This window comes from Lytechinus variegatus, chromosome 17, assembly GCF_018143015.1.
Source record: "Lytechinus variegatus isolate NC3 chromosome 17, Lvar_3.0, whole genome shotgun sequence".
NCBI classification, from domain to species: domain Eukaryota; kingdom Metazoa; phylum Echinodermata; class Echinoidea; order Temnopleuroida; family Toxopneustidae; genus Lytechinus; species Lytechinus variegatus.
Genome location: NC_054756.1, coordinates 2,191,347 through 2,211,391, shown reverse-complemented (window position 1 = coordinate 2,211,391; position 20,045 = coordinate 2,191,347). Strand labels below are relative to the sequence as shown.

Here is a 20,045-nt window from a genome sequence, read left to right as displayed (position 1 = left end):
CAACAATGCAAGAGCTCACCACTGCAGATGAAACGGTAGCCCCAGGTAAATTCATGTCCTAAATGCATTAAAAATTTATTATGATTATTTAATTTCTACTGAACTAATGTTTAATTTTGTCATTAATGGAAATCTTGACTTGGACTGGCTGTTGAACATAGAATTGTGGTGTTCAGGGTGGGGGAGGCGGTGACAATGTGGTAATATCGTGTGTACTTTGAATGAACTAAGCTAACCTTCTTCATCAGGATTACTGACAGTTGTTCCAATATCACTTGCAAAATATCACGAGCAAAAATTTTGGCATTTTATTACAAAAACAACACATGTTTACATTACATTAAGGAAATGGTATCATATTTCATCCTTCTCTCTTTCCTTTTTCCTTTTTTTTTTAGTAATAGTTGTAGTATCAGTAGCAGCAGTAATAGTAGCAGGACATACCAAAAACTCTGGTATTGATTTAACACCAGACTGGAATCTTTATATGTCCACACCAGTTCCGTGTTAAACAACACCAGTTCTGTGCTGGTCTGTCCAGACCAAACACCAGATAGGTGTTTATACAACACCAATTAGTATTAAAATAGCATTGGTTTAACTCCAAACTGGTGTTGTTTCAATACTTTTCTGGTGTGGACATATATGGATTCCGTGCTGGTGTTAAATCAACTCCAGAGTTTTTGCAGTGTAGTAAAAGTAGTAGTAGTAGCAGAAGTGGTGGTGGTAGTAGTATTAGACGTAGTAGTAGAAGTAGTATTAGTATTAGTCGTAGTAGTAGTAGTAGTAGTACTAGAAGTAGTAGTATTAGTAGAAGTAGTAGTAGTTGTAGTAGTAGTAATAGTAGTAGTAGTAGTAGTAGTGGTGGAAGAAGTAGTAGTGGTAGTAGTAGTAGTAGAAGTAGTAGTAGTAGAAGTAGTAGCAGTAGGAGTAGTAGTAGTAGAAGTAGTAGTAGTAGAAGTAGTAGCAGTAGTAGTAGTAGAAGTAGTAGCAGTAGTAGTAGTAGAAGTAGTAGAAGTAGGAGTAGTAGTAGTAGTAGTAGAAGTAGTAGTAGTAGTAGAAGTAGTAGTAGTAGTAGTAGTAGTAGTAGTAGTAGTAGTAGTAGTAGTAGTAGTAGTAGAAGTAGTAGAAGTAGTAGAAGTAGTAGTAGTAGTAGTAGTAGATTGAAATGTTTCTTATTCATGTACACAATATGTTCCATATGCACACAATTTCATTATCATAGCTTCTCTTATTGTTCAAATTCAAGCTAATAATAAAACATTGTCATTGGTACTTGTTGTTAAGGTTGTATACGATCTATACAATATATATTTCAAACACACCTACCACAGTGGTACCATCGACTACTTCAGATACACCAACCACACATCCTCCGACAACGACCGATGCTGCAACCCCAAGCCAAGACACAGCTACTACTGACTTAACGACTCCTATACCCGATACAACGTCACAACCTCCACCATCAACACCAATGACAACAATGCAAGAGCTCACCACTGCAGATGAAACGGTAGCCCAAGGTAAATTCATGTCCTAAATGCATTAAAAATTTATTATGATTATTTAATTTCTACTGAACTAATGTTTAATTTTGTCATTAATGGAAATCTTGACTTGGACTGGCTGTTGAACATAGAATTGTGGTGTTCAGGGTGGGGGAGGCGGTGACAATGTGGTAATATCGTGTGTACTTTGAATGAACTAAGCTAACCTTCTTCATCAGGATTACTGACAGTTGTTCCAATATCACTTGCAAAATATCACGAGCAAAAATTTGGCATTTTATTACAAAAAACAACACATGTTTACATTACATTAAGGAAATGGTATCATATTTCATCCTTCTCTCTTTCCTTTTTCCTTTTTTTTTTAGTAATAGTTGTAGTATCAGTAGCAGCAGTAATAGTAGCAGGACATACCAAAAACTCTGGTATTGATTTAACACCAGACTGGAATCTTTATATGTCCACCACAGAGAAGTGTTAAACAACACCAGTTCTGTGCTGGTCTGTCCAGACCAAACACCAGATAGGTGTTTATACAACACCAATTAGTATTAAAATAGCATTGGTTTAATTCCAAACTGGTGTTGTTTCAATACTTTTCTGGTGTGGACGTATATAGATTTCGTGCTGGTGTTAAATCAACTCCAGAGTTTTTGCAGTGTAGTATAACTAGTAGTAGTAGCAGAAGTGGTTGTGGTAGTAGTATTAGACGTAGTAGTAGAAGTAGTATTAGTATTAGTCGTAGTAGTAGTAGTAGTAGTACTAGAAGTAGTAGTATTAGTAGAAGTAGTAGTAGTTGTAGTAGTAGTAATAGTAGTAGTAGTAGTAGTAGTGGTGGAAGAAGTAGTAGTGGTAGTAGTAGTAGTAGAAGTAGTAGTAGTAGAAGTAGTAGCAGTAGGAGTAGTAGTAGTAGAAGTAGTAGTAGTAGAAGTAGTAGTAGTAGTAGTAGTAGAAGTAGTAGAAGTAGGAGTAGTAGTAGTAGTAGTAGAAGTAGTAGTAGTAGTAGTAGTAGTAGTAGTAGTAGTAGTAGTAGTAGTAGTAGTAGTAGTAGTAGTAGTAGAAGTAGTAGAAGTAGTAGAAGTAGTAGTAGTAGTAGTAGTAGATTGAAATGTTTCTTATTCATGTACACAATATGTTCCATATGCACACAATTTCATTATCATAGCTTCTCTTATTGTTCAAATTCAAGGTAATAATAAAACATTGTCACTGATACTTGTTGTTAAGGTTGTATACGATCTATACAATATATATTTCAAACACACCTACCACAGTGGTACCATCGACTACTTCAGATACACAAACCACACATCCTCCGACAACAACCAATGCTGCAACCCCAAGCCAAGACTCAGCTACTACTGACTTAACGACTCCAATACCCGATACTACGTCACAACCTCCACCATCAACACCAATGACAACAATGCAAGAGCTCACCACTGCGGATGAAACGGTAGCCCCAGGTAAATTCAGGTCCTAAATACATTAAAAATATCTTATGATTATAAAATGGCTATTGAACTAATGTTTAATTTTGTCATTAATGGAAATCTTGATTTGGATTGGCTGTTGAACATAGAATTGTGGTGTTCAGGGTGGGGAGGCGGTGACAATGTGCTAATATCGTGTGTACTTTGAATGAACTAAGCTAACCTTATTCATCAGGATTACTGACAGTTGTTCCAATATCACTTGGTTTAATCATCATCATTGGGCTAAACCCACTTTGTCCAATTCACATTTCGTCTATTTACCACTTGGTCTAATAGCCAATTTGTCTATTTACCACTTGGTCTAATAGCCAATTTGTCTAATGGCCACTTGGTCTAATAGCCAACTGGTCTAATGATCACCTCGTCTAACAGCCAATTGGTCTCATGCCCTATTGGGCTAATCGTCACTTGGTCTAATGTACCATCCCTGATTCGACAGAGGATGAGCATACTTATAGTTTATTGTAAGTTTCCATTGTTATATCATCGTTTTCTTTAACCCCTCTAGGGATCAGTACCTGTCAAGGGTACTGTGAAACAAAGGCACCAGGAGGATGTTTCTGTGATTACATTTGTCAGGAACTAAATGATTGCTGTGAAGATTATTATATATATTGTCAACCTGGTGAGTATTCTCGTTATGTAGTAGCCTCTTGTCGAGGCCCTGGCGGCTGCTTCCCAGGCGAAGCGAGGAATTTCCTAATTCGCTTCTAGAATTAGGCCTGGCGCGAAAAATTGATAATTATATTATATTTCACTCTTTTCTCTTTCCTTTTCTCATTTTTTTTTTTTTTTGGGGGGGGGGCAAGACGCCCATATCCTAACAGTAATTTCTTAGCTTTATTCTTATAACAACATACCAGTAAATGTGCAATAATTTCATAAGCCATATACATATAGTGTTAGCGCGAGGTACGAGCTAAACAATTTTGAAATTTCGTGTATTTTGTCCTGAACAGTTGAACATTGTGGGCAATGTTTGTAAACCGGAAGAAGATGCGTATGTAACTAGATAATTACTGCAAGCGCGAAGCGCGAGTAGAAATTTGTATAATGCGTTCTGGCCTTGTCGAAAAAGGGACCTGTTAGAGACGAATTGCAGCTAGCCATTAACATGATACATATTTCAATGATTAAATAATGCGAGCGCGATTTTTTTGCCGTTCCGTCCGAAAAAATTATAATAATAGGCATTTATATAGCGCCATCTATCTAGAAATATTCTATTCCGAGGCACACAAGAAAAGAAAGAATGAGAAAGTTTGGATGAGTGTCAAAGTTCCAATAACTAAAACTGTGAGAAAAGATAAGATTTCAGTTTGGATTTGTAGGTGTGCAGTGATTGCATAATTCTTAAATCTAACGGCAAATTATTCCAGAGAGAAGGTGCTGAGGCAGAGAAATAAAGTTCTTTACTCTTTTTTTAATCATGAACGGTATAAGTATATAACAAACAATTGATGCAAGCGCGAAAAGAAAATGAGATTTCAAACTTAAAACCGGGACACTCTATTCATGTTTTGTAAATCATGAATACACTTGGGTATAACTTGGTATCTTCTTACATTAATAATCCGAGCGAAAAGGGAGAGCTGAAATTTTTTTATGTACTTATCTGAAACTGGATATATAGTCTCAAAATAATTGAAATAGAGAGCAAGCAAACTGGTGTTGTTTCAATACTTTTCTAGTGTGGACATATTTGGATTCCGGGCTGGTGTAAAATCAACACGGGAGTTTTTGCAGTGTAGTTGAACTAGTAGAAGTAGTAGAAGTGGTGGCGGTGTTGGTAGTAGTATTAGTAGTATTAGTAGTAGTAGTAGTAGTAGTAGTAGTAGTAGTAGTAGTAGTAATAGTAGTAGTAGTGGGGGAAGTAGTAGTAGTGGTAGTAGTAGAAGTAGTAGTAGTAGTAGTAGTAGTAGTAGTAGTAGAAAATTTAAATGTTTCTTATTCATGTACACAATATGTTCCATATGCACACAATTTCATTATCATAGCTTCTCTTATTGTTCAAATTCAAGCTAATAATAAAACATTGTCATTGGTACTTGTTGTTAAGGTTGTATACGATCTATACAATATATATTTCAAACACACCTACCACAGTGGTACCATCGACTACTTCAGATACACCAACCACACATCCTCCGACAACAACCGATGCTGCAACCCCAACCCAAGAGACAGCTACTGCTGACTTAACGACTCCTATACCCGATACAACGTCACAACCTCCACCATCAACGCCAATGCCAACAATGCAAGAGCTCACCACTGCAGATGAAACGGTAGCCCCAGGTAAATTCATGTCCTAAATGCATTAAAAATTTATTATGATTATTTAATTTCTACTGAACTAATGTTTAATGTTGTCATTAATGGAAATCTTGACTTGGACTGGCTGTTGAACATAGAATTGTGGTGTTCAGGGTGGGGGAGGCGGTGACAATGTGGTAATATCGTGTGTACTTTGAATGAACTAAGCCAACCTTCTTTATCAGGATTACTGACAGTTGTTCCAATATCACTTGCAAAAATATATTGAGCAAAAATTTTGGCATTTTATTACAAAAAACAACACATGTTTACATTACATTCAGGAAATGGTATCATATTTCATCCTTCTCTCTTTCCTTTTTCCTTTTTTTTAGTAATAGTTGTAGTATCAGTAGCAGCAGTAATAGTAGCAGGACATACCAAAAACTCTGGTGTTGATTTAACACCGGACTGGATTATGTCCACACCAGTTCCGTGTTAAACAACACCAGTTCTGTGCTGGTCTGTCCAGACCAAACACCAGATAGGTGTTTATACAACACCAATTAGTATTAAAATAGCATTGGTTTAATTCCAAACTGGTGTTGTTTCAATACTTTTCTGGTGTGGACGTATATAGATTTCGTGCTGGTGTTAAATCAACTCCAGAGTTTTTGCAGTGTAGTAGAACTAGTAGTAGTAGCAGAAGTGGTTGTGGAAGTAGTATTAGTATTATTATTATTATTAGTAGTAGTAGTAGTAGTAGTAGAAGTAGTAGATTTAAATGTTTCTTATGCATATACACAATATGTTCCATATGCACAAAATTTCATTATCATAGCTTCTCTTATTGTTCAAATTCAAGCTAATAATACAACATTTTCATTGATACTTGTTGTTAAGGTTGTATACGATCTATACAATATGTATTTCAAACACACCTACCACAGTGGTACCATCGACTACTTCAGATACACCAACCACACATCCTCCTACAACAACCGATGTTGCAACCCCAAGCAAAGACACAGCTACTACTGACTTAACGACTCCAATACCCGATACTACGTCACAACCTCCACCATCAACACCAATGACAACAATGCAAGAGTTCACCACTGCGGATGAAACGGTAGCCCCAGGTAAATTCATGTCCTAAATGCATTAAAAATTTCTTATGATTATGAAATTGATATTGAACTAATGTTTAAATTTTTCGTTAATGGAAATCTGGATTTGGATTGGTGTTCAGGGTGGGGGAGGCGGTGACTATGTGCTAATATCGTGTGTACTTTGGATATATTATGCTAACCTTATTCATCAGGATTACTGACAGTTGTTCCAATATCACTTGGTTTTATCATCATCATTGGGCTAAACCCACTTAGTCCAATTCACATTTCGTCTATTTACCACTTGGTCTAATAGCCAATTTGTCTATTTACCACTTGGTCTAATAGCCAATTTGTCTAATGGCCACTTGGTCTAAAAGCCAACTGGTCTAATGATCATCTCGTCTAACAGCCAATTGGTCTAATGCCCTATTGGGCTAATCGTCACTTGGTCTAATGTACCATCCCTGATTCGACAGAGGATGAGCATACTTATAGTTTATTGTAAGTTTCCATTGTCATATCATCGTTTTCTTTAACCCCTCTAGGGATCAGTACCTGTCAAGGGTACTGTGAAACAAAGGCACCAGGAGGATGTTTCTGTGATTACATTTGTCAGGAACTAAATGATTGCTGTGAAGATTATTATATATATTGTCAACCTGGTGAGTATTCTCGTTATGTAGTAGCCTCTTGTCGAGGCCCTGGCGGCTGCTTCCCAGGCGAAGCGAGGAATTTCCTAATTCGCTTCTAGAATTAGGCCTGGCGCGAAACATGGATAATTATATTATATTTCACTCTTTTCTCTTTCCTTTTCTCATTTTTTTTTCGTTCGTGATATTTTTTTTTTTTTTTGGGGGGGGCAAGACGCCCATATCCTAACAGTAATTTCTTAGCTTTATTCTTATAACAACATACCAGTAAATGTGCAATAATTTCATAAGCCATATACATATATTGTTAGCGCGAGGTACGAGCTAAACAATTTTGAAATTTCGTGTATTTTGTCCTGAACAGTTGAACATTGTGGGCAATGTTTGTAAACCGGAAGAAGATGCGTATGTAACTAGATAATTACTGCAAGCGCGAAGCGCGAGTAGAAATTTGTATAATGCGTTCTGGCCTTGTCGAAAACGGGACCTGTTAGAGACGAATTGCAGGTAGCCATTAACATGATACATATTTCAATGATTAAATAATGCGAGCGCGATTTTTTTGCCGTTCCGTCCGAAAAAATTATAATAATAGGCATTTATATAGCGCCATCTATCTAGAAATATTCTATTCCGAGGCACACAAGAAAAGAAAGAATGAGAAAGTTTGGATGAGTGTCAAAGTTCCAATAACTAAAACTGTGAGAAAAGATAAGATTTTAGTTTGGATTTGTAGGTGTCCAGTGATTGCATAATTCTTAAATCTAACGGCAAATTATTCCAGAGAGAAGGTGCTGAGGCAGAGAAATAAAGTTCTTTACACTTTTTTTAATCATGAACGGTATAAGTATATAACCAAACAATTGATGCAAGCGCAAAAAGAAAATGAGATTTCAAACTTAAAACCGGGACACTCTATTCATGTTTTGTAAATCATGAATACAATTGGGTATAACTTGGTATCTTCCTACATTAATAATCCGAGCGAAAAGGGTGAGCTGAAATTTTTTGATGTACTTATCTGAAACTGGATATATAGTCTCAAAATAATTGAAATAGAGAGCAAGCAAACTGGTGTTGTTTCAATACTTTTCTAGTGTGGACATATTTGGATTCCGGGCTGGTGTTAAATCAACACCGGGTTTTTGCAGAGTAGTTGAACTAGTAAAAGTAGACGAAGTGGTGGCGGTGGTGGTAGTAGTATTAGTAGTAGTAGTATTATTAGTAGTAGTAGTACTAGTAGTAGTGTTAGTAGTATTAGTAGTAGTAGTAGTAGTAGTAGTAGTACTAATAGTAGTAGTAGTGGGGGAAGTAGTGGTAGTAGTAGTAGTAGTAGAAGTAGTAGTAGTAGTAGTAGTAGTAGTAGTAGTAGTAGTAGTAGAAATTTAAATGTTTCTTATTCATGTACACAATATGTTCCATATGCACACAATTTCATTATCATAGCTTCTCTTATTGTTCAAATTCAAGCTAATAATAAAACATTGTCATTGATACTTGTTGTTAAGGTTGTATACGATCTATACAATATATATTTCAAACACACCTACCACAGTGGTACCATCGACTACTTCAGATACACCAACCACACATCCTCCGACAACAACCGATGCTGCAACCCCAACCCAAGACACAGCTACTGCTGACTTAACGACTCCTATACCCGATACAACGTCACAACCTCCACCATCAACGCCAATGCCAACAATGCAAGAGCTCACCACTGCAGATGAAACGGTAGCCCCAGGTAAATTCATGTCCTAAATGCATTAAAAATTTATTATGATTATTTAATTTCTACTGAACTAATGTTTAATGTTGTCATATATGGAAATCTTGACTTGGACTGGCTGTTGAACATAGAATTGTGGTGTTCAGGGTGAGGAGGCGGTGACAATGTGGTAATATCGTGTGTACTTTGGATGAATTATGCTAACCTTATTCATCAGGATTACTGACAGTTGTTCCAATATCACTTGCAAAATATCACGAGCAAAAATTTTGGCATTTTATTACAAAAAACAACACATGTTTACATTACATTAAGTAAATGGTATCATATTTCATCCTTCTCTCTTTCCTTTTTCCTTTTTTTTTTAGTAATAGTTGTAGTATCAGTAGCAGCAGTAATAGTAGCAGGACATACCAAAAACTCTGGTATTGATTTAAGACCGGACTGGAATCTTTATATGTCCACACCAGTTCCGTGTTAAACAACACCAGTTCTGTGCTGGTCTGTCCAGACCAAACACCAGATAGGTGTTTATACAACACCAATTAGTATCAAAATAGCATTGGTTTAATTCCAAACTGGTGTTGTTTCAATACTTTTCTGGTGTGGACATATATGGAATCCGTGCTGGTGTTAAATCAACTCCAGAGTTTTTGCAGTGTAGTAAAAGTAGTAGTAGTAGCAGAAGTGGTGGTCGTAGTAGTATTAGACGTAGTAGTCGAAGTAGTATTAGTATTAGTAGTAGTAGTAGTAGTAGTAGTACTAGAAGTAGTAGTATTAGTAGAAGTAGTAGTAGTTGTAGTAGTAGTAATAGTAGTAGTAGTAGTAGTAGTAGTAGGTAGAAGTAGTAGTAGTGTAGTAGTAGTAGTAGTAGTAGAAGTAGTAGTAGTAGAAGTAGTAGTAGTAGGAGTAGTAGAAGTAGTAGTAGTAGAAGTAGTAGTAGTAGTAGTAGTAGTAGTAGTAAGTAGTAGAAGTAGTAGTAGTAGAATAGTAGAAGTAGTAGTAGTAGTAGAAGTAGTAGTAGTAGTAGTAGTAGTAGTAGTAGCAGAAGTAGAAGAGTAGTAGTAGTAGTAGTAGTAGTAGATTGAAATGTTTCTTATTCATGTACACAATATGTTCCATATGCACACAATTTCATTATCATAGCTTCTCTTATTGTTCAAATTCAAGCTAATAATAAATTATTGTCATTGATACTTGTTGTTAAGGTTTTATACGATCTATACAATATATATTTTGAAACACACCTACCACAGTGGTACCATCGACTACTTCAGATACACCAACCACACATCCTCCTACAACAACCGATGTTGCAACCCCAAGCAAAGACACAGCTACTACTGACTTAACGACTCCAATACCCGATACTACGTCACAACCTCCACCATCAACACCAATGACAACAATGCAAGAGCTCACCACTGCGGATGAAACGGTAGCCCCAGGTAAATTCATGTCCTAAATGCATTAAAAATTTCTTATGATTATGAAATTGATATTGAACTAATGTTTAAATTTTTCGTTAATGGAAATCTGGATTTGGATTGGTGTTCAGGGTGGGGGAGGCGGTGACTATGTGCTAATATCGTGTGTACTTTGGATATATTATGCTAACCTTATTCATCAGGATTACTGACAGTTGTTCCAATATCACTTGGTTTTATCATCATCATTGGGCTAAACCCACTTAGTCCAATTCACATTTCGTCTATTTACCGTTTGGTCTAATAGTCAATTTGTCTAATGACTACTTGGTCTAATAGCCAACTGGTCTAACGACCACTTGGTCTAACAGCCAATTGGTCTCATGCCCTATTGGGCTAATCGTCACTTGGTCTAATGTACCATCCCTGATTCGACAGAGGATGAGCATACTTATAGTTTATTGTAAGTTTCCATTGTTATATCATCGTTTTCTTTAACCCCTCTAGGGATCAGTACCTGTCAAGGGTACTGTGAAACAAAGGCACCAGGAGGATGTTTCTGTGATTACATTTGTCAGGAACTAAATGATTGCTGTGAAGATTATTATATATATTGTCAACCTGGTGAGTATTCTCGTTATGTAGTAGCCTCTTGTCGAGGCCCTGGCGGCTGTTTCCCAGGCGAAGCGAGGAATTTCCTAATTCGCTTCTAGAATTAGGCCTGGCGCGAAAAATTGATAATTATATTATATTTCACTCTTTTCTCTTTCCTTTTCTCATTTTTTTTTTGTTCGTGATATTTTTTTTTTTTTGGGGGGGGGCAAGACGCCCATATCCTAACAGTAATTTCTTAGCTTTATTCTTATAACAACATACCAGTAAATGTGCAATAATTTCATAAGCCATATACATATAGTGTTAGCGCGAGGTACGAGCTAAACAATTTTGAAATTTCGTGTATTTTGTCCTGAACAGTTGAACATTGTGGGCAATGTTTGTAAACCGGAAGAAGATGCGTATGTAACTAGATAATTACTGCAAGCGCGAAGCGCGAGTAGAAATTTGTATAAATGCTATCTGGCCTTGTCGAAAAAGGGACCTGTTAGAGACGAATTGCAGCTAGCCATTAACATGATACATATTTGAATGATTAAATAATGCGAGCGCGATTTTTTTTGCCGTTCTGTCCGAAAAAATTATAATAATAGGCATTTATATAGCGCCATCTATCTAGAAATATTCTATTCCGAGGCACACAAGAAAAGAAAGAATGAGAAAGTTTGGATGAGTGTCAAAGTTCCAATAACTAAAACTGTGAGAAAAGATTAGATTTCAGTTTGGATTTGTAGGTGTCCAGTGATTGCATAATTCTTAAATCTAACGGCAAATTATTCCAGAGAGAAGGTGCTGAGGCAGAGAAATAAAGTTCTTTACACTTTTTTTAATCATGAACGGTATAAGTATATAACCAAACAATTGATGCAAGCGCGAAAAGAAAATGAGATTTCAAACTTAAAACCGGGACACTCTATTCATGTTTTGTAAATCATGAATACAATTGGGTATAACTTGGTATCTTTTACATTGATAATCCGAGCGAAAAGGGAGAGCTGAAATTTTTTATGTACTTATCTGAAACTGGATATATAGTCTCAAAATAATTGAAATAGAGAGCAAGCAAACTGGTGTTGTTTCAATACTTTTCTAGTGTGGACATATTTGGATTCCGGCTGGTGTAAAATCAACACGGGAGTTTTTGCAGTGTAGTTGAACTAGTAGAAGTAGTAGAAGTGGTGGCGGTGTTGGTAGTAGTATTAGTAGTAGTAGTATTATTAGTAGTAGTAGTACTAGTAGTAGTATTAGTAGTATTAGTAGTAGTAGTAGTAGTAATAGTAGTAGTAGTAGTAGTAATAGTAGTAGTAGTGGGGGAAGTAGTAGTAGTGGTAGTAGTAGTAGTAGTAGAAGTAGTAGTAGTAGTAGTAGTAGTAGTAGTAGTAGAAAAATTTAAATGTTTCTTATTCATGTACACAATATGTTCCATATGCACACAATTTCATTATCATAGCTTCTCTTATTGTTCAAATTCAAGCTAATAATAAAACATTGTCATTGGTACTTGTTGTTAAGGTTGTATACGATCTATACAATATATATTTCAAACACACCTACCACAGTGGTACCATCGACTACTTCAGATACACCAACCACACATCCTCCGACAACAACCGATGCTGCAACCCCAACCCAAGAGACAGCTACTGCTGACTTAACGACTCCTATACCCGATACAACGTCACAACCTCCACCATCAACGCCAATGCCAACAATGCAAGAGCTCACCACTGCAGATGAAACGGTAGCCCCAGGTAAATTCATGTCCTAAATGCATTAAAAATTTATTATGATTATTTAATTTCTACTGAACTAATGTTTAATTTTGTCATTAATGGAAATCTTGACTTGGACTGGCTGTTGAACATAGAATTGTGGTGTTCAGGGTGGGGGAGGCGGTGACAATGTGCTAATATCGTGTGTACTTTGAATGAACTAAGCCAACCTTCTTCATCAGGATTACTGACAGTTGTTCCAATATCACTTGCAAAATATCACGAGCAAAAATTTTGGCATTTTATTACAAAAAACAACACATGTTTACATTACATTCAGGAAATGGTATCATATTTCATCCTTCTCTCTTTCCTTTTTCCTTTTTTTTAGTAATAGTTGTAGTATCAGTAGCAGCAGTAATAGTAGCAGGACATACCAAAAACTCTGGTGTTGATTTAACACCAGACTGGAATCTTTATATGTCCACACCAGAGAAGTGTTAAACAACACCAGTTCTGTGCTGGTCTGTCCAGACCAAACACCAGATAGGTGTTTATACAACACCAATTAGTATCAAAATAGCATTGGTTTAATTCCAAACTGGTGTTGCTTCAATACTTTTCTGGTGTGGACGTATATAGATTTCGTGCTGGTGTTAAATCAACTCCAGAGTTTTTGCAGTGTAGTAGAACTAGTAGTAGTAGCAGAAGTGGTTGTGGAAGTAGTATTAGTATTATTATTATTAGTAGTAGTAGTAGTAGTAGTAGTAGTAGTAGAAGTAGTAGATTTAAATGTTTCTTATGCATATACACAATATGTTCCATATGCACAAAATTTCATTATCATAGCTTCTCTTATTGTTCAAATTCAAGCTAATAATACAACATTTTCATTGATACTTGTTGTTAAGGTTGTATACGATCTATACAATATATATTTCAAACACACCTACCACAGTGGTACCATCGACTACTTCAGATACACCAACCACACATCCTCCTACAACAACCGATGTTGCAACCCCAAGCAAAGACACAGCTACTACTGACTTAACGACTCCAATACCCGATACTACGTCACAACCTCCACCATCAACACCAATGACAACAATGCAAGAGCTCACCACTGCGGATGAAACGGTAGCCCCAGGTAAATTCATGTCCTAAATGCATTAAAAATTTCTTATGATTATGAAATTTCTATTGAACTAATGTTTAAATTTTTCGTTAATGGAAATCTGGATTTGGATTGGTGTTCAGGGTGGGGGAGGCGGTGACAATATCCTAATATCGTGTGTACTTTGAATGAACTAAGCTAACCTTATTCATCAGGATTACTGACGGTTGTTCCAATATCACTTGGTTTAATCATCATCATTGGCTAAACCCACTTAGTCCAATTCACAATTCGTCTATTTACCGTTGGTCTAATAGTCAATTTGTCTAATGACTACTTGGTCTAATAGCCAACTGGTCTAACGACCACTTGGTCTAACAGCCAATTGGTCTAATGCCCTATTGGGCTAATCGTCACTTGGTCTAAGGTACCATCCCTGATTCGACAGAGGATGAGCATACTTATAGTTTATTGTAAGTTTCCATTGTTATATCATCGTTTTCTTTAACCCCTCTAGGGATCAGTACCTGTCAAGGGTACTGTGAAACAAAGGCACCAGGAGGATGTTTCTGTGATTACATTTGTCAGGAACTAAATGATTGCTGTGAAGATTATTATATATATTGTCAACCTGGTGAGTATTCTCCTTATGTAGTAGCCTCTTGTCGAGGCCCTGGCGGCTGCTTCCCAAGCGAAGCGAGGAATTTCCTAATTCGCTTCTAGAATTAGGCCTGGCGCGAAAAATGGAAAATTATATTATATTTCACTCTTTTCTCTTTCCTTTTCTCATTTTTTTGTGTTCGTAATTTTTTTTTTTTTTTTTTTTTTTTGGGGGGGGGGCAAGACGCCCATATCCTAACTTAAATTTCTTAGCTTTATTAACATACCGGTAAATGTGTAATAATTCATAAGCCCTATAATATAGTGTGAGCGCGAGGTGTGAGCTAAACAATTTTGAAATTTCGTGTATTTTGTCCTGAACAGTTGAACATTGTGGGCAATGTTTGTAAACCGGAAGAAGATGCGTATGTAACTAGATAATTACTGCAAGCGCGAAGCGCGAGTAGAAATTTGTATAATGCGTTCTGGCCTTGTCGAAAAAGGGACCTGTTAGAGACGAATTGCAGCTAGCCATTAACATGATACATATTTCAATGATTAAATAATGCGAGCGCGATTTTTTTGCCGTTCCGTCCGAAAAAATTATAATAATAGGCATTTATATAGCGCCATCTATCTAGAAATATTCTATTCCGAGGCACACAAGAAAAGAAAGAATGAGAAAGTTTGGATGAGTGTCAAAGTTCCAATAACTAAAACTGTGAGAAAAGATAAGATTTCAGTTTGGATTTGTAGGTGTGCAGTGATTGCATAATTCTTAAATCTAACGGCAAATTATTCCAGAGAGAAGGTGCTGAGGCAGAGAAATTAAGTTCTTTACACTTTTTTTAATCATGAACGGTATAAGTATATAACCAAACAATTGATGCAAGCGCGAAAAGAAAATGAGATTTCAAACTTAAAACCGGGACACTCTATTCATGTTTTGTAAATCATGAATACAATTGGGTATAACTTGGTATCTTCTTACATTAATAATCCGAGCGAAAAGGGAGAGCTGAAATTTTTTTATGTACTTATCTGAAACTGGATATATAGTCTCAAAATAATTGAAATAGAGAGCAAGCAAACTGGTGTTGTTTCAATACTTTTCTAGTGTGGACATATTTGGATTCCGGGCTGGTGTAAAATCAACACCGGAGTTTTTGCAGTGTAGTTGAACTAGTAGAAGTAGTAGAAGTGGTGGCGGTGTTGGTAGTAGTATTAGTAGTAGTAGTATTATTAGTAGTAGTAGTACTAGTAGTAGTATTAGTAGTATTAGTAGTAGTAGTAGTAATAGTAGTAGTAGTAGTAGTAGTAATAGTAGTAGTAGTGGGGAAGTAGTAGTAGTGGTAGTAGTAGTAGTAGTAGTAGAAGTAGTAGTAGTAGTAGTAGTAGTAGTAGTAGAAAATTTAAATGTTTCTTATTCATGTACACAATATGTTCCATATGCACACAATTTCATTATCATAGCTCTCTTATTGTTTAAATTCAAGCTAATAATAAAACATTGTCATTGGTACTTGTTGTTAAGGTTGTATACGATCTATACAATATATATTTCAAACACACCTACCACAGTGGTACCATCGACTACTTCAGATACACCAACCACACATCCTCCGACAACGACCGATGCTGCAACCCCAAGCCAAGACACAGCTACTACTGACTTAACGACTCCTATACCCGATACAACGTCACAACCTCCACCATCAACACCAATGACAACAATGCAAGAGCTCACCACTGCAGATGAAACGGTAGCCCCAGGTAAATTCATGTCCTAAATGCATTAAAAATTTATTATGATTATTTAATTTCTACTGAACTAATGTTTAATTTTGTCATTAATGGAAATCTTGACTTGGACTGGCTGTTGAACATAGAATTGTGGTGTTCAGGGTGGGGGAGGCGGTGACAATGTGGTAATATCGTGTGTACTTTGAATGAACTAAGCTAACCTTCTTCATCAGGATTACTGACAGTTGTTCCAATATCACTTGCAAAATATCACGAGCAAAAATTTTGGCATTTTATTACAAAAAACAACACATGTTTACATTACATTAAGGAAATGGTATCATATTTCATCCTTCTCTCTTTCCTTTTTCCTTTTTTTTTAGTAATAGTTGTAGTATCAGTAGCAGCAGTAATAGTAGCAGGACATACCAAAAACTCTGGTATTGATTTAACACACGACTGGAATCTTTATATGTCCACACCAGTTCCGTGTTAAACAACACCAGTTCTGTGCTGGCCTGTCCAGACCAAACACCAGATAGGTGTTTATACAACACCAATTAGTATTAAAATAGCATTGGTTTAATTCCAAACTGGTGTTGTTTCAATACTTTTCTGGTGTGGACATATATGGATTCCGTGCTGGTGTTAAATCAACTCCAGAGTTTTTGCAGTGTAGTAAAAGTAGTAGTAGTAGCAGAAGTGGTGGTGGTAGTAGTATTAGACGTAGTAGTAGAAGTAGTATTAGTATTAGTCGTAGTAGTAGTAGTAGTAGTAGTACTAGAAGTAGTAGTATTAGTAGAAGTAGTAGTAGTTGTAGTAGTAGTAATAGTAGTAGTAGTAGTAGTAGTGGTGGAAGAAGTAGTAGTGGTAGTAGTAGTAGTAGAAGTAGTAGTAGTAGAAGTAGTAGCAGTAGGAGTAGTAGTAGTAGAAGTAGTAGTAGTAGAAGTAGTAGCAGTAGTAGTAGTAAAGTAGTAGCAGTAGTAGTAGTAGAAGTAGTAGAAGTAGGAGTAGTAGTAGTAGTAGTAGAAGTAGTAGTAGTAGTAGAAGTAGTAGTAGTAGTAGTAGTAGTAGTAGTAGTAGTAGTAGTAGTAGTAGTAGTAGAAGTAGTAGAAAGTAGAAGTAGTAGAAGTAGTAGTAGTAGTAGTAGTAGATTGAAATGTTTCTTATTCATGTACACAATATGTTCCATATGCACACAATTTCATTATCATAGCTTCTCTTATTGTTCAAATTCAAGCTAATAATAAAACATTGTCATTGGTACTTGTTGTTAAGGTTGTATACGATCTATACAATATATATTTCAAACACACCTACCACAGTGGTACCATCGACTACTTCAGATACACCAACCACACATCCTCCGACAACGACCGATGCTGCAACCCCAAGCCAAGACACAGCTACTACTGACTTAACGACTCCTATACCCGATACAACGTCACAACCTCCACCATCAACACCAATGACAACAATGCAAGAGCTCACCACTGCAGATGAAACGGTAGCCCCCAGGTAAATTCATGTCCTAAATGCATTAAAATTTTATTATGATTATTTTAATTTCTACTGAACTAATGTTTAATTTTGTCATTAATGGAAATCTTGACTTGGACTGGCTGTTGAACATAGAATTGTGGTGTTCAGGGTGGGGAGGCGGTGACAATGTGGTAATATCGTGTGTACTTTGAATGAACTAAGCTAACCTTCTTCATCAGGATTACTGACAGTTGTTCCAATATCACTTGCAAAATATCACGAGCAAAAATTTTGGCATTTTATTACAAAAAACAACACATGTTTACATTACATTAAGGAAATGGTATCATATTTCATCCTTCTCTCTTTCCTTTTTCCTTTTTTTTTTAGTAATAGTTAGTATCAGTAGCAGCAGTATTAGTAGCAGGACATACCAAAAACTCTGGTATTGATTTAACACCAGACTGGAATCTTTATATGTCCACCACAGAGAAGTGTTAAACAACACCAGTTGTGTGCTGGTCTGTCCAGACCAAACACCAGATAGGTGTTTATACAACACCAATTAGTATTAAAATAGCATTGGTTTAATTCCAAACTGGTGTTGTTTCAATACTTTTCTGGTGTGGACGTATATAGATTTCGTGCTGGTGTTAAATCAACTCCAGAGTTTTTGCAGTGTAGTATAACTAGTAGTAGTAGCAGAAGTGGTTGTGGTAGTAGTATTAGACGTAGTAGTAGAAGTAGTATTAGTATTAGTCGTAGTAGTAGTAGTAGTACTAGAAGTAGTAGTATTAGTAGAGTAGTAGTAGTTGTAGTAGTAGTAATAGTAGTAGTAGTAGTAGTAGTGGTGGAAGAAGTAGTAGTGTAGTAGTAGTAGTAGAAGTAGTAGTAGTAGTAGAAGTAGTAGCAGTAGGAGTAGTAGTAGTAGAAGTAGTAGTAGTAGAAGTAGTAGCAGTAGTAGTAGTAGAAGTAGTAGAAGTAGGAGTAGTAATTGTAGTAGTAGAAGTAGTAGTAGTAGTAGAAGTAGTAGTAGTAGTAGTAGTAGTAGTAGTAGTAGTAGTAGTAGTAGTAGTAGTAGTAGTAGAAAGTAGAAGTAGTAGAAGTAGTAGTAGTAGTAGTAGTAGATTGAAATGTTTCTTATTCATGTACACAATATGTTCCATATGCACACAATTTCATTATCATAGCTTCTCTTATTGTTCAAATTCAAGCTAATAATAAAACATTGTCACTGATACTTGTTGTTAAGGTTGTATACGATCTATACAATATATATTTCAAACACACTACCACAGTGGTACCATCGACTACTTCAGATACACAAACCACACATCCTCCGACAACAACCAATGCTGCAACCCCAAGCCAAGACTCAGCTACTACTGACTTAACGACTCCAATACCCGATACTACGTCACAACCTCCACCATCAACACCAATGACAACAATGCAAGAGCTCACCACTGCGGATGAAACGGTAGCCCCAGGTAAATTCAGGTCCTAAATACATTAAAAATATCTTATGATTATGAAATGGCTATTGAACTAATGTTTAATTTTGTCATTAATGGAAATCTTGATTTGGATTGGCTGTTGAACATAGAATTGTGGTGTTCAGGGTGGGAGGCGGTGACAATGTGCTAATATCGTGTGTACTTTGAATGAACTAAGCTAACCTTATTCATCAGGATTACTGACAGTTGTTCCAATATCACTTGGTTTAATCATCATCATTGGGCTAAACCCACTTTGTCCAATTCACATTTCGTCTATTTACCACTGGTCTAATAGCCAATTTGTCTATTTACCACTTGGTCTAATAGCCAATTTGTCTAATGGCCACTTGGTCTAATAGCCAACTGGTCTAATGATCACCTCGTCTAACAGCCAATTGGTCTCATGCCCTATTGGGCTAATCGTCACTTGGTCTAATGTACCATCCCTGATTCGACAGAGGATGAGCATACTTAATAGTTTATTGTAAGTTTCCATTGTTATATCATCGTTTTCTTTAACCCCTCTAGGGATCAGTACCTGTCAAGGGTACTGTGAAACAAAGGCACCAGGAGGATGTTTCTGTGATTACATTTGTCAGGAACTAAATGATTGCTGTGAAGATTATTATATATATTGTCAACCTGGTGAGTATTCTCGTTATGTAGTAGCCTCTTGTCGAGGCCCTGGCGGCTGCTTCCCAAGCGAAGCGAGGAATTTCCTAATTCGCTAATAGTAATAGTAGTAGTAGTAGAAGTAGTATTATTAGTAGTAGTAGTAGTAGTATAGTAGTATAGTAGTAGTACTAGAAGTAGTAGATTTAAATGTTTCTTATGCATATACACAATATGTTCCATATGCACACAATTTCATTATCATAGCTTCTCTTATTGTTCAAATTTAAGCTAATAATAAAACATTTTCATTGATACTTGTTAAGGTTGTATACGATCTATACAATATATATTTCAAACACACCTACCACAGTGGTACCATCGACTACTTCAGATACACCAACCACACATCCTCCGACAACAACCGATGCTGCAACCCCAACCCAAGAGACATCTACTGCTGACTTAACGACTCCTA

General features: G+C 36.3%; 1 protein-coding gene across 1 annotated transcript; it reads left to right on the top strand.

Annotated features, from left to right (window-relative positions):
• Window positions 1-5: 5 nt before the first annotated feature.
• On the top strand, window positions 6-20,031 carry LOC121431159 (mucin-2-like). Its single transcript, XM_041628665.1, has 16 exons — window positions 6-45; window positions 1,335-1,526; window positions 2,786-2,977; window positions 3,516-3,632; window positions 5,114-5,305; window positions 6,214-6,405; window positions 6,924-7,040; window positions 8,584-8,775; window positions 10,017-10,208; window positions 10,695-10,811; window positions 12,362-12,553; window positions 13,473-13,664; window positions 14,149-14,265; window positions 15,813-16,004; window positions 17,300-17,492; window positions 19,941-20,031. The coding sequence occupies exons 1-16, from the start codon at window positions 6-8 to the stop codon at window positions 20,029-20,031; spliced, it is 2,520 nt and encodes an 839-aa protein (XP_041484599.1).
• Window positions 20,032-20,045: the final 14 nt, after the last annotated feature.